At 40.3% G+C, this 13,108-nt stretch overlaps 2 protein-coding genes and 1 pseudogene across 2 annotated transcripts; 2 read left to right on the forward strand and 1 right to left on the reverse strand.

Annotated features, from left to right (window-relative positions):
• The first annotated feature begins 78 nt into the window (after nt 1-78).
• Nucleotides 79-3,595, forward strand: LOC122414305 (sodium channel protein Nach-like). Its single transcript, XM_043425444.1, has 8 exons — nt 79-192; nt 539-709; nt 790-981; nt 1,436-1,547; nt 1,658-1,918; nt 2,193-2,429; nt 2,700-3,000; nt 3,212-3,595. The coding sequence occupies exons 2-8, from the start codon at nt 582-584 to the stop codon at nt 3,343-3,345; spliced, it is 1,365 nt and encodes a 454-aa protein (XP_043281379.1). The 5' UTR covers nt 79-192; nt 539-581; the 3' UTR covers nt 3,346-3,595.
• Nucleotides 3,596-3,740: 145 nt separating this feature from the next.
• LOC122414308 (uncharacterized) lies at nt 3,741-5,084 on the forward strand. The gene has a single exon (XM_043425447.1). It carries the CDS (start codon nt 3,744-3,746, stop codon nt 5,010-5,012), a length of 1,269 nt encoding a protein of 422 aa, XP_043281382.1. The 5' UTR covers nt 3,741-3,743; the 3' UTR covers nt 5,013-5,084.
• A 69-nt stretch (nt 5,085-5,153) lies between these two features.
• Nucleotides 5,154-13,103, reverse strand: LOC122414309 (WD repeat-containing protein 75-like; annotated as a pseudogene).
• Nucleotides 13,104-13,108: the final 5 nt, after the last annotated feature.

Below are 13,108 nucleotides of genomic sequence, written 5' to 3' on the forward strand. Positions count from 1 at the left end.
TGAAAACATTTAAACATTTGCTTCTCAACGTTCCCACAGGGTTGTTTCAAATTATTTTTTGATCAGTTAAAAATGAAAAAAACATTAAAAATGCAACTTTTTATACCTGTAAACAAATTTTTCGTTTTTAATATCGGCATCCATCGTACTCCATTGATAACTTTTTGAGGTGTTTTCAGCGGAATTCCGATCGTATGTAAAAACGAATTTTAATTCAAAAATTTATTTCAACTAAAACTGTATTCCTTCGGGAATAAATTCGAAGGAACAGTTTCTTCAAGAGTATAAAATTGAGATTGGGAAGCACAATATAATTTGACTCTGCATGTATTTTATTGATTCTACGCGTATCGTTAAATCTCATTAAAAAAATAAATACAAATCGAGTCAAAGAGACACGCGATTTTCGCTGAATGTTGCATAAGTTATTGAAAGCTTGCGCTGAAAAACACGTAAAACAAATAATAAATCAAGATCGAATAAATAATTAATGCGTGACAGCGAGCCTTTTATTTAGCTACCATTTTTTGTTCCGTAGCTATTCATCGGGTTGTTCTCATTCGGGAAAGAGGAGGAAGAAAATGAGAGCAAAAAAACTTAGGAAAAAGAAGTCACCGTTGATATGGAGATTGCTGAAACGATATCTCGCTAATTCGAGCATCCACGGGGTGAAATATCTCGTAGAAGATGGACGTCACTGGACCGAACGGTGAAATAATAAATATTTTAATATTTTTCATCCTCCAAGAATTTTGTTGCAGTCATTTTCATATTAAACCATTTTTTTAGACTTTTCTGGCTGCTCGCTTGTGGCCTCAGCTGGTGGGGATGCGCTTTTCTCATTTTCGGAGTACTCGAGGAATTTCAAAACCGAAGAACGGCTATCACTATTCAAACAAATTATATTGACTGGCCTATCGAATTACCGTCGATTCATTTGTGCTCCATGGAAACGCCCGATTCTGGAGCATACGTCATCAAGTACTTTTTCAGATAAATTTTTTCAATATTCCACCTGAAATCAGATTTCACAGTTTTTAAATTATTTTTCAAGTTGAACAATTCGATGAGCACTTTGAGATTGTATAAAGTTCGAAGAAAACTATTTTCGGAATTGATTCTTTCAAATTCCTCATATTCAAGCTTTGGGAAACTGCACGTCAACTTTGATGTGAAAAAATGGAAACTGAATGCGGCTGGTACACGAAAAAGCTCAAAGACCTTTGATGTGGTTCCAAAGCCCCCATTCACCTGAAACAGAAAGAAAAGCAATTTTCTCTATCAGTGAGAATGTCGTTATGGCAGGTTGCAAAGAGAAAACAATTTTTTTAATGGTTTGACGGGGATTTTGAATAGTGAAAAAAATGTTAATTTATTGGCCTGACATTTTAAAACACTTTTTTGAATTTTTATCCACCGTAATCAATTTTTCTAGGGTCTGGAAGAAAAAAGCTTACAAAAAACTCGACAACGATCGAACGATGGGGTACGAGCGGAACCTTCCCGAACCTCACGGACCCGAAGCTTTCGAGGGGCTGGCAAACGCGGTAATAATTTTTTTTCTCAGACAAATATGTTTAAGTTTACGTAAGAGAAACTCTGAAATCACGAGAAAAAATGACGATATCTTCGGTGATATTTGTTTGTGATGAAAAAGATGAAGCTCAATTGTTCGAAACTGTTCGAATGGTGCGAGTGGGACGGGAAGGAATTCGACTGCTGCTCTGCGTTCAGACCTCTGGCTACACCGATGGGCTCTTGCTTATCCATCAATTCCATTTTCACGAGGAGCGATAACAACACGAAGAGTGATCACGAAATGCAAAGATTCCAGCTCAGAGACTCGACAAAACCAGATTCCTTGAGAGTACGATTCAAAAACGAAGAATACTGGAAAAAATTCGAAAAAAATTACAACGTGAGTAAAAATGTGATTATACAAGAGAACAAACGAAACAGAAAAAAAGAAAATCCTTTTCTATCAATTTAAAAAAAAAATTCTTTCGTAACAAATCACCTCCTAATTTTTCCCATTTCTGTTGAAAGAAGAATATTGGCTAAAGAAAAATTATTATCTCACGAGAGAACGAAAATTAATTCGAACGAAATTAAATCGAAAGTTCTTTTCGATTTTTCAATATTTCATTTCATAAATTATTTGTCAAGAGGTAGTAAAAATATTTTGGATGCAGTTGTACCTGATGGGAAATACAGAAATCCCATCACGAACGACGGGTCACGACAAACTGATCGAAGCCAGATGGAAGTCGAGTCCGATCGTTAAGATTGACATTATTCAGGAGCCGATTTACAACGAGAATGGCGTTCGGAGCGTTCCGATCGAGAAAAGAAATTGTCGTTTTATGGACGAGAGAGATGAGAACGCTAAAATATATCAATTTTACGGTTATGACGCTTGTGTTATCGAGGTAACATTAACGATAATATTGTCGAGGAATAGCGCAAATCGGGGCAGAGTAGGATATAAAAACCAACGAGCAGAAATCCAATTTCGTTCGTTTGTCATAATTTCCTTCAGTACTTCCATGAATTCGGATTACAAACTTTTTCAAAAAAATACTTTGAGTTTCTCTAAAATTGGCAATGTCACTTTCTCCCAGGTGCCCCGCTTTGCTCGTATTTATAGAAAGCTTTGAAAGTGAAAAACTTTGTGGGAGATCGTCATACAATTTTTCCAGGCGGATTTGGCGCGAATGTACAATATTTGCCATTGCATTAGTCATATCTATCCACGTGCTCCATCAATGTCGATCTGTAATCAGACACAGTTAAAATGCGTTTACGAATCGTCTGATTTGATTTACAACAATCAATACCCTGGATGCGTGCCTGATTGCGAAGCGACCTTGTACAGCTCTTTCAAGAATTTCAAGTCCGAAGGGAAAGAAGATGGGGGAGCACATTTCGACGTGAATTTCTTGCCCGGTCCGTCCAGACGATTCGTGCGTTACGTCGTTCACAGCAAGTTGGATGTTGTTGGTAAATTTTCCATGCTCTTTTTGTCTGCTGCGAAAACAACCATTTCCTTTTCCTTTTCCTTTTCCTTTCTTTCTCTCTCTCCCCCTCTCTTTCTCATTCGTGAGTTAAGTTTGCATTCTCATCTTGCAGCCAGTGCAAATATAGCTTTGTGTTGCTATAATTGAAGCTGGACGCGATGAACTTTCTTCTTTTTGTTTGAACTTCCGTACAGTCTCGGTGGGTAGTGCGTTGGGTCTCTTCGTCGGTGCCAGTATTCTCAGCCTGGTAGAAATTCCGTACTGGATCATCGTGCGAGGTGCGGATGACGACGACGAGGAGGGTGATCAAGTGCGGAAGGAAAATTGAGATAAACATTTGAAAATTTTCGTCCTGATTGGCTCGATGATCCTTGTCGATACAACTCCGTGTGGTCTTGATATCTGTGAAAATGTAAAATTATTTATAACTATGGAAAGACACGGTAAGGGAATAAAAAAACTTGTGTGGAGCACGTGGATGAATTATTGAAACTCGAGCAGCCCGAGAAGCCCACTAAATTTACGATTTCAATACCGTCAATATACAACTAAGGACCTTTCTTGTCGAGGAGCAGATAAGTAGTGCAAGTACCCTTTATCAGTAATAAATTCATCACGACGTGCTCGTAAGAATAAAAAATCTCTTATCTGATCGCTGCTGTGCCCAAGTGTGTTCTCATATATATAAAAGTAAAATGTAATAAGTTTTGGTTACAGTTCGCGAAGATGTCTGGTTCGAAGATCGAGGAAAATTCGTGTGAGGTGTCAAGTTCTCGAGAACTGATAACAGCCAAGGATGCGCGAAAATTGGCGGAGAAAAGATTCGGAAGAGATGTAGAAGTTCTGGACTACACGGTAGATCAATACGCCGAAGAGAAATTAGGCTTTCTTGGATCACATCAGCGTCTGGTGGTGACTGTTCGAGAAAAGGCCGATGACAACTCTGCGCCGATATCGAGCTTGCGTTATTTCGTCAAGGCGATGCCTTACGAGGTCTCGACTCAAGCTGACTACGTTTCCGAAAAGGGAGTATTCAAGCAGGAAACATATTTCTTCGAGAAAGTCGTGCCCGAGCTGAGCCACGCTTTCAACTGCAGCGAGCCATGGGCGCCGAAGTGTTACATCATCAAGGACGATTGTCTCGTCTTCGAAGACATTGGCATGTACGGTTTTGGCATGAGACCGAAACTTTTGAACGAAGATGAGATCCGGGCAGGTCTCGGTACGATCGCCAGATACCACGGGGCTTCGTTGCACGCTGAGGCCCGGCTCGGTCGCCCTCTGAACAAACTTTATCCGAATGCTTTCGAGGAAAGAGCCTTCCTTCATCGCGGCAATCAGTATCGTTGGTATCTCGCGGGTGTCGACGTCGCCGTGAAAATAGCTCAATTGCTGGGTCTCGATGCCAAGGCGGTTCCCGCCGCGTGCGACCGTGTCTTCGACGCGATGAAGCCTTCCCTGAGCAAACAAAACGTCGCGAGCCACGGCGATCTCTGGTCCAACAATCTCATGTTCGATAAATCTTCACCTCCCCGATGTCGCCTCGTCGATTTCCAACTCGCGCGTTATTCTCCACTCGGCCACGACGTTGCACAATTCATGTATTTGTGCGGGTCTCGAGAGTTTCGCCAAAAACGAGAGCTCCAAATGCTTCGTTACTACTATCAGTGTCTCAAGGATTCTCTTGATTTCGGATCGACGATTTTCGTCGAAACGCCATCCTGGCGCGACCTCCAGCTCAGCTACGAAGAACAAAGACTCGGAGCCCTCGTTACCGCTATCATGTATTTTCCAACCGTCCTCCTCGACGGTTTGACCGGCGCCAAGATCATGAATGATCCGGAAACTTACAAAGAATTCGTCACCGTTGATCGCCGAGACCAAGTTTTAGAAAATATGCAACGAGATCCCGAGTATCGTCAACGACTCAACGAAACTGTTCGAGAACTCGTCGAAATGTCTCATAAACTCGAAGAATTACCTCAGCCTTGTTAAATAAGAAATAAATATCCGGACGCGATGCATTCGAGTATTCAAATATTGCCACCATCTATAATTTAGAGAGAAGCATAATAAAAGGAAGTTTATGTGAATAAGGATCGACAGTAAGGAGCCAGCATTTAAAATATCGCTGCATAAACAATGAATAAAATTGTATTTTCCTACGGAGTTCGGGGGATTCACATGGTAGTTTCGCTCGGGAAAATCGAAGCCAAAAAGCTCCAATCGTAGCTGGTGATATCAGTCCGTAATTCGATTTGTCATTCGTCTTTGATCGAATCATCTGGAATTTCCTTATTAATTGTTGGAGTTGTGAGTCGGGCAGATTCGTCATCATCGTGATCGTCTTCGTTTTCGGCAGCGCTGTCGTTGGTCGGATCACGAGACGGTAGGCCGCAACTCATTTCGCTAGAACGATCAAGTACCACGTGAAATATTTGCCAGGCAACCAAGGGGACAGCGAATATTGAAGATTGTGTATTAAAAGAAATGAAAAATAAGAAAAATAGAAAACGTTTCGTTACCTCGAGACTTTGTCGCCTTGGATTCTTGACTTTTGTGTATTGCGAGCTCTCAAGGACAATATAAAGGGAGCGCATAACATTCTCATGGGCGGTAAAGTGTGCGCCGAGACAGTTAAAAGCTGAAACAAGAACATTAAAGATTTTATCACTCATTTGGCACGGTCTCTCACGCGGGCTTTTGCTTTTGCGTGTACACGCTCTCGTCATTGTCGTCAACTAAGTAAACTATGTGCTCTACGAGAACGAGATGTTTGAGGCTAAAGCCACGACCTGAATTTAAGATTTTCCTTAATTTACTACTTCAGATCTGGGTTGATTCGTCGTATTTGTGCTCTTACGGGGGAAGCCTACATCAACACCTACACTCTCATCCCCCGTTGCACTATTCCTCTCCGTCTTTATCCTCTTGCCATTCGCCATTTAGTTCGCACAAAATAATTAACAGTATTGCGAGAACGAGCAAGAGAATTCATAGCTTTCCATCAGCTACAAAGGATATAATATTATCACGAATACGAGGCTTGTCCTTTGTGCCAAAGGAATCGATGCCGAAGGGTACTAAAATATCGGAAAATCGAGACTCTACAGTTGTCGCCGAGACTTGACGCACGTTCTCACTCTCGCTCTATCTCTTTTCTTCCATCTCAATACAGGACCGTGAAACTTTGTACCTTTGTCCGCCTGTTCGTCCCGATTTCACGGTTGCTCGTTCCAGTGCTTGCAACACTCGGCATCGATTTTCAGAACGGAGGATGTACAAGTGACACGTTTTCCCTATCTTTTTGCCTGCCTTGCGATACGCCTACGCGAGAGACAAGAAATGGAGAGAAAGAAATAGACTGTTTGCTGTTTCGAACAATCGTTCGTGTTGCATACTAAAGATCGAGCCCTTCAAATGGCCGAAAAAATGATGTTGAAGAAAAACGAAGGAATAACCGGGGCCAAGTTTCGGCGGGGGATTCGTCGAGGTATTGGTGATAATCGAGGACACGAAAGGAGTCGAATTCCATCGAGAAAGTATGTGGGCAGGAATAACAAGCGTTGAACGAGAAAGAACTCTGTCAGGCTCCATGGCAGACCGTAGAAAATAAAACAATTGAAACAACAACGTGACCGTTAACCCCGTTGAACTGGTACGGATCGCTGAAAACTGAAAGACTCTCAGAGTGCAAACGGTACTAGGACAATTAAAGTGATTCGTACGCTCGTAGGAAGATGTTTAATTGGTGTGTTTCTCGCTCGGAGTGACTGGTTCGTTCATTGAATGTTGTGAAGCACGGTATGACGCTAATCGGAAGTGCGTAAGTTCTCGAATTCCACATTTCCCATGTTTTTGCATTCAAGGGTTTGAGCGCTGCACGAGCGTTATATGACGTCATAAAGTGTGAAGAAAAACAATGCTATTCTTCGAAGTAAAAAATGTTGATGTGTAGAGGAAGACGGGAATACCGCGAGTCCGGGATGACGCGGAGAAGTTTGTGCTCTCCATCAATCAGAGAACGGTCCAGGTGACGAATATACGTCGTCACCTCCACCCACGTGAAAAGCAACGAGGGAAGCTTGCCCGATGCTCGTGAGTGGATGAACGAAGAGAGCGAGAGTGAGAGAGAAAGAGCAGGAGGGAGAAAGCTACGAAGAAGGGGGGTCGGCGGGAACAGGGAAAGGGTACCGCCTCGAGCTGTCTATATTAAATCATGGCGAGGCTTCCGAAAGGTCCAGTAGCCAACGAAACGTCGTGGGCAAACCGAACCGGAGCTCACTGGATCGTAAATTGTATGCGACACTCTTCGTGTTTATAATCGGGCGTTTAAACGAGAGGCCCTCTTTCTCTATCTCCGAATCGTCAACGAGAGTAGTTGAGTGGAGACATTTTTTTCCCGTTGCACTTCCTGGTAATCGTAATCGTCCGAGGGATAAGCATAAAAGGGACGGAAGAGACGATTCGCCCGGTAAGACTGGTGGTCCGTGTCATCCGAATTCTCCACCGAACTCAACGTCGCTCCTCTCTCCACGTGGCCGTTTTTATCTTCACCTTTACTTTGCCTAACGAATCTGCGAAAAAGAAAAATCGATCGAATGAAGCTGGGAAATACGCTGATCGTACCGATTCTACTGGTCATCGCCTTCATCCTGGTCGGCGTTGCGAGTGGATTTCCCGCGAGCGCGCCGGAAGCAGTGAGTAAACATCGAAGAACACTCGGAGTACGTTTCGTTATCATTCTATATTAATTATTTTATGTTTTTGTTTATATTGAAACTTTAACCATCGACCAATTTTAACGTGCTAATCATATTTCACTAATCTTTTCACCGCGATCCTTGATACCCCCGTGTTATACGCGCTGCTGCTTCGACGAACCCGCTCCTCGCCACTCTCGTTAACGTTCGCTTTCCGGATGCAACGATCCGTTTCATTGCGAGAGGTCGAGGCGTTACTCGCTCGTGTTTTGCGAAGGGTCACTATCCTCTCCCTTTATCGTTACATCTCATACGTACGCAGTATTCAGCCCGCTTGTTCACATAGATATACCGATGCTCTTACACTCTTGGCTCATTCGATATTCGGATCTCTCACGTACGATATAATAATTTCACGTGCTTTCATGCACGTGAGATCATTGTACCACGTTATCTCACGTACCTCGATGATGCGCGTGATATTTTTGTCCTACAAAAACAAGTCGTGTGATTATTCGTTTTTTTCTTATTTCAAGGCGATGGAAAACATGCGACAAATACCACAATGGCACTGCTTAAGATACAGAAAATTCGATCTCGTACGACGTTGCCGGAACTATCGGATCGCCAGGAAACACTGACCTATGAGAGCCTCATCCGTAAATCTGAGCACTTTCACGACCCATTTGCCAAAGATCTACTTAAAATCGAGCCAACTAACGAGACTGGTGAAATTTTTCACGCGTCTTATCAAACTAGCGGCTATCGTTGTTCGTCCCGTCAAGAGAACTCAACCCTTCACCGCCAAAGACCCATCCAACGAGGAATCCCCGAAGATTCTGCACTTTGTTCTATCCACACGCATTTGAAATACCATACGAATATCTTTTGATCTCAAACGACGAAAGAACAGAAGCGATATTATAATAAAAAGTAATAAGAAAACGAAATGGACACGAGAGAAGATTGGAGCTTAGAATGACTCTTTTTTTGTTTGGCTCGGCGATGCCTTACCTCCTGGGCGATTCCTTTTCCTGGCAAACTCAGCTCTTCGTGTACGAAAGGCTGTGCTCGTTCCGGCAGCGAGGTTTCCGCAGCTATCAAACTGCTGAACGCCGTGCCTGGTAAATTTCTGCTGACTGTTCAATTCTCCAAGGATATCGCCGCTTCAGACTCCGATTCCAATGTCAAAAGTTCCTGCATTGCATTCACAAAGCGGCTTTATCATTCAAATCTTTGGCTCACTCTTTCCAAGAGTGAATCATTCCATCGTTATTTTAATCCAATTTGATCCGATTTATTTTCGGTCTTACCTGATTCGAGTCCAAGAAAAACAGCTGAGATTTTCTCTGCCAGAGTTTTACCGCCGAACCACGTTTTTCTCGAGGATGTGGCACGAAACACGCACCCAGCATAAAACTATCGTCGTCCACGAGATTCTCTCTCTTGTAAACCGGGCGAGCCGATTGTGGCGTGAATACAAATACTAGAAAATTTTTTACATCAGATTTTCGATTTCAATCGAATCCTGGCGATTGTTTCTGGCGAATTACTTACGCGAATTGTTTGAAGTAAAAGCAGCCACATAACTTGAAATCGGATCCGCTGTCAAAGTCGTCAATTTCGAAGGAACGCTCCACGTTATACTCAGTGTCAAAAGATTCCAAACTGCTAAATGTTCCGGCGAAGCTGCGACGACTAGATGACAGGATTCGTGCTTCCCAAATTCTACGTGGCTGAAATTACAAACTACGAATTGATGTTGTGCACATTTTATGATGAAAATATTGTGTGATTCCAAACATAATTGCCTTGATTTTGACATGTATAACATAAGAAATATTGGAAAATTGTACGTATTTGCGAAAGACTTAAATTGATGATTTTCTCTAGTCATCCCATTTATGTGAAGTCTTTTTTTTTCTAAACAGTTATTCTAATACTTTGAGCTGTTGCGTTTCGGTGCATGAATATATTAAAAATGTTAATAAAAAATAAATTATTACAGAATTTCATTGTATTACTCCCGCCCGTACCTAAAAATTCATAAAATCTTCCAAAAACGAGATAGAGTAAAAAATTAAGTAAAAAAGACTTTTGATTGTAGCTTACGTTATTGTGTGTGGATAACGACTGTGAGTTAAACTGCATTTGAGTGTGCTCGACTCAGGAACCCAAATGGTAAGACTTGATGCAAAACTTACACCGAGCAGTGAACCATCGATTGCAAATCCTGCATTCGTCGCCTGCGAATTTCGATATGTACCGATATTCTAACACTGCCAGTACTTGGTGTTCTCTGCGACTTAAGACAAAAGTGATGTCAATTATAGTAACCTTATCATTCATCCGTAAAAAGGATAATTTCGTCCGAATGTTTTTCTGTTAAATTTTTCAAAATTTTGTGGGCATATTCGGGACAAAATCGAAGAATTTTACATTTTACATGACAATTTCGAAACTTTTCTACTGATTTTCTTTTTCAATTGTCATTAATTGAGTTCGTAAAGAAATAACGGTCGCGTACTTTTTCTATGAGATGTGAAAAGTAACATTTTTAAATTCTTCTAAAATTTATATACAAATTTTTTAGTTGTTTTTTTTAGATGTGATTGTGGCGTGACCATAAGTGCAAATTGTAAATGCTAAAAAGTTCGGTTTTTCGTACTGTATATGGACGTTGGTTGAGCAAGATTCCGCAAGTTGAATTTATTGTCTTTTCCAGTAGTTACGGCGAATAAGTTATCATCGTCCAGTGAAGAGTTCGGTTAAAATTGGAGAGCGTTTATATACACCGAATTCATGAGGCAATTCTATCGACGTATTGAGTGTAAATCTGAAACAGAAAAAAATTTTTGCATAACGAAATTCTCAAGGAATGGAAAATTTGAGAGTCAATCCACAAATTACATTTGTTTTTGAGCATCGAAATTCCAGAATTTTAATCTGACTTCGACACTGGATATTTTATCGTCCCGTTCTTCGACCGTTCCCATCCACGAGCTATTATGATTCAACGTTATCTTCGCTACTTCCGTATATAATTACACTCCGTTCTTGAGTCAGTAGATTTTGTGCCATGATGTGAATCTAAAAAAGAAAAATGTTCGTTTGAGTAACCTTTTTCTTCGGATTATCATGATATCTCATCTTTTCTGGCTCATCAACGGTTCTCACATTGTATAAAAGGCTTTTTGTGTTCGTATCAAAAAACTGGACGTGACCTGACTGATTCGTTCGAAGACTGTTGGTTCGTGGGTTCAGGATTAATCCAGCAGGGAAAAGGTCTTCTCCACTGAATCAGTCAATTTTCTGCCATGGAATCCAATTTTGTGCCTGGAAAAAACAGCACGAAAAATTAGCAGCTATACCAGCTTTGAAAAATGTATAAATTTCAAGAATTGCTATAAGGCTTTACAATTTTCCAACTAAGTTTCTCCCAGGATCCAATATGCGGAGATTAACGTCTTGTACCAGAGCCACGAGGTTGTGTCCATTGTTCGCTATTATGTCTAAGTGATATTCGTCGCAGAGAAGTCTGAAACATCATTTAACATTAGCAACGATTCATTGCAGTTCCCTTTGCTCACTTGACGTAAACACTTACTCTTTTACGACATATTTTGTTGATATACCGGTGTCGAGATGCAGTACTACTAGATTTATGAAGTTTGGATTTTTCGTCACGTAAAATACGAGGGCTTGAATTATAGGTTTTTCCCATGGATTAGTATAATTTACAATGTGAAATGTGCTGATCTTGACGTCCTGCTCAATGTCCAATTTCTGGGAATGTGCAATGGAAAATACTGTTATTCAGTTTCGTAAACGGATAAGAAAAATCAATTAGCAATTTTTACTGAAGTTTCATTATTTCATTACGCTTTCATCATATATACAAAACAAAACAAATTCTGCAAAAATTTCTTACCAATTTTTTTAAAACAAGATCATTTTGGTTGTTCTAATTGACAAGGTCCCCTGTCTCTGTGCATCCAGCGATCATATTTAAATCTCCAGAATGGTGAACTATTCCGGTAATTCTGTTATCAGCCGGTTCAAACTCTCTGACAAATTCTCCAGTGTTTGTACTGGATGTAGGAATGACTTGCTTCCATACAACATAAAAAATTCTGTAAAGTAAAATAAACAGTTAGACAAACGACTTAAAAGGAAATTACTTATTTTGTCCTGGAAGTTCTCTCATCCTTCCATACATCTGTTGAAGATTAATTATCAACAACAACCAATGAGACAAAAACAAAATTTGAAAATTGGAATATTTTTATCTCCTATAAAAATTATTGAACATATATTTTGAACAAGCTCAGTGTACTGAATTCAAGATAATTTTAACAAAAGGTTCAATGGTAGCTTATCAGATTTTAAAGTGAACTTTGCCAATCGTAATAATACTGAATATTGCCTTTAAATTTGATAGACAATGTTTTAACTCATAGAAGATCATGTAGTGAACATGGTTAAATGAATCAAAGAATTATTATCACTTAGTTTTACATATTTATCAATAGAAAGTCATGATAATAAGATGTGAAGAGCGCTATCAATCCTAGAACGCTGACTTCATACTATTTTTTTTCTTTCAATATTTTATACATTCAAACATACTTAGAGCAAAAGCTTTTTCTTTGAATACTTTTTCAGAATCTATAGTCCAGTTTCTGTTCTTCAATCAGGGAGTGAAAATTTTAACATAGCTCTAGCACAATGTCGATTTTTAAAGAAATCATGAAAAATAAGACAGTCCGTTATTTACGAAAAATATTAATCAAACTTACTCGCCATCCTCGCCATCGTTGGAGAACAACGGTGGTTGGTCAATGATGTTTCCACCACCTTTTTTCTTGACGATCAAATCGTCGACATCTATAACGTTCGAATTTATAAGTTTTGGTCGTTTTTAAAAGTATTATTGGCATTTAATATTTTATCTCTAATTAACGGTATTCCAAATCACGAAATTGTCTCAAGTATAAAATAGCTCATAATGGATAAAATATAGACAGAAAAAGTTACACAAATTGTAACAAAGATTATTTATTTATTATTCCCAAGCAAATATCCTACCAAGACACATGTGCGAAACTGCTCCAAGAGCCCGCGTGCACGCGGTTCAACACGCGTTCTTGAAATCGAGTTCGATAAGTCATTAGAGGTGCGTTCCACTTATCGCCCGTAACGCCCAGACGACGGCTACTGGGATAGGATATTGGGGCATTTTAGGCGTTTTGGGCGATAAGTGGAACACACCTTAGGTCTGTCGCGCTGCTTAACTTTCTGCACTTTCTATAGTGATATCGTAACTCACGAAAGTGCAGAAAAGTACAGAAAAGTGCAGAAAGTTCAGGCAGCGCGAACAGACCTATC

Source organism: Venturia canescens, chromosome 8, assembly GCF_019457755.1.
Source record: "Venturia canescens isolate UGA chromosome 8, ASM1945775v1, whole genome shotgun sequence".
Classification (NCBI taxonomy): domain Eukaryota; kingdom Metazoa; phylum Arthropoda; class Insecta; order Hymenoptera; family Ichneumonidae; genus Venturia; species Venturia canescens.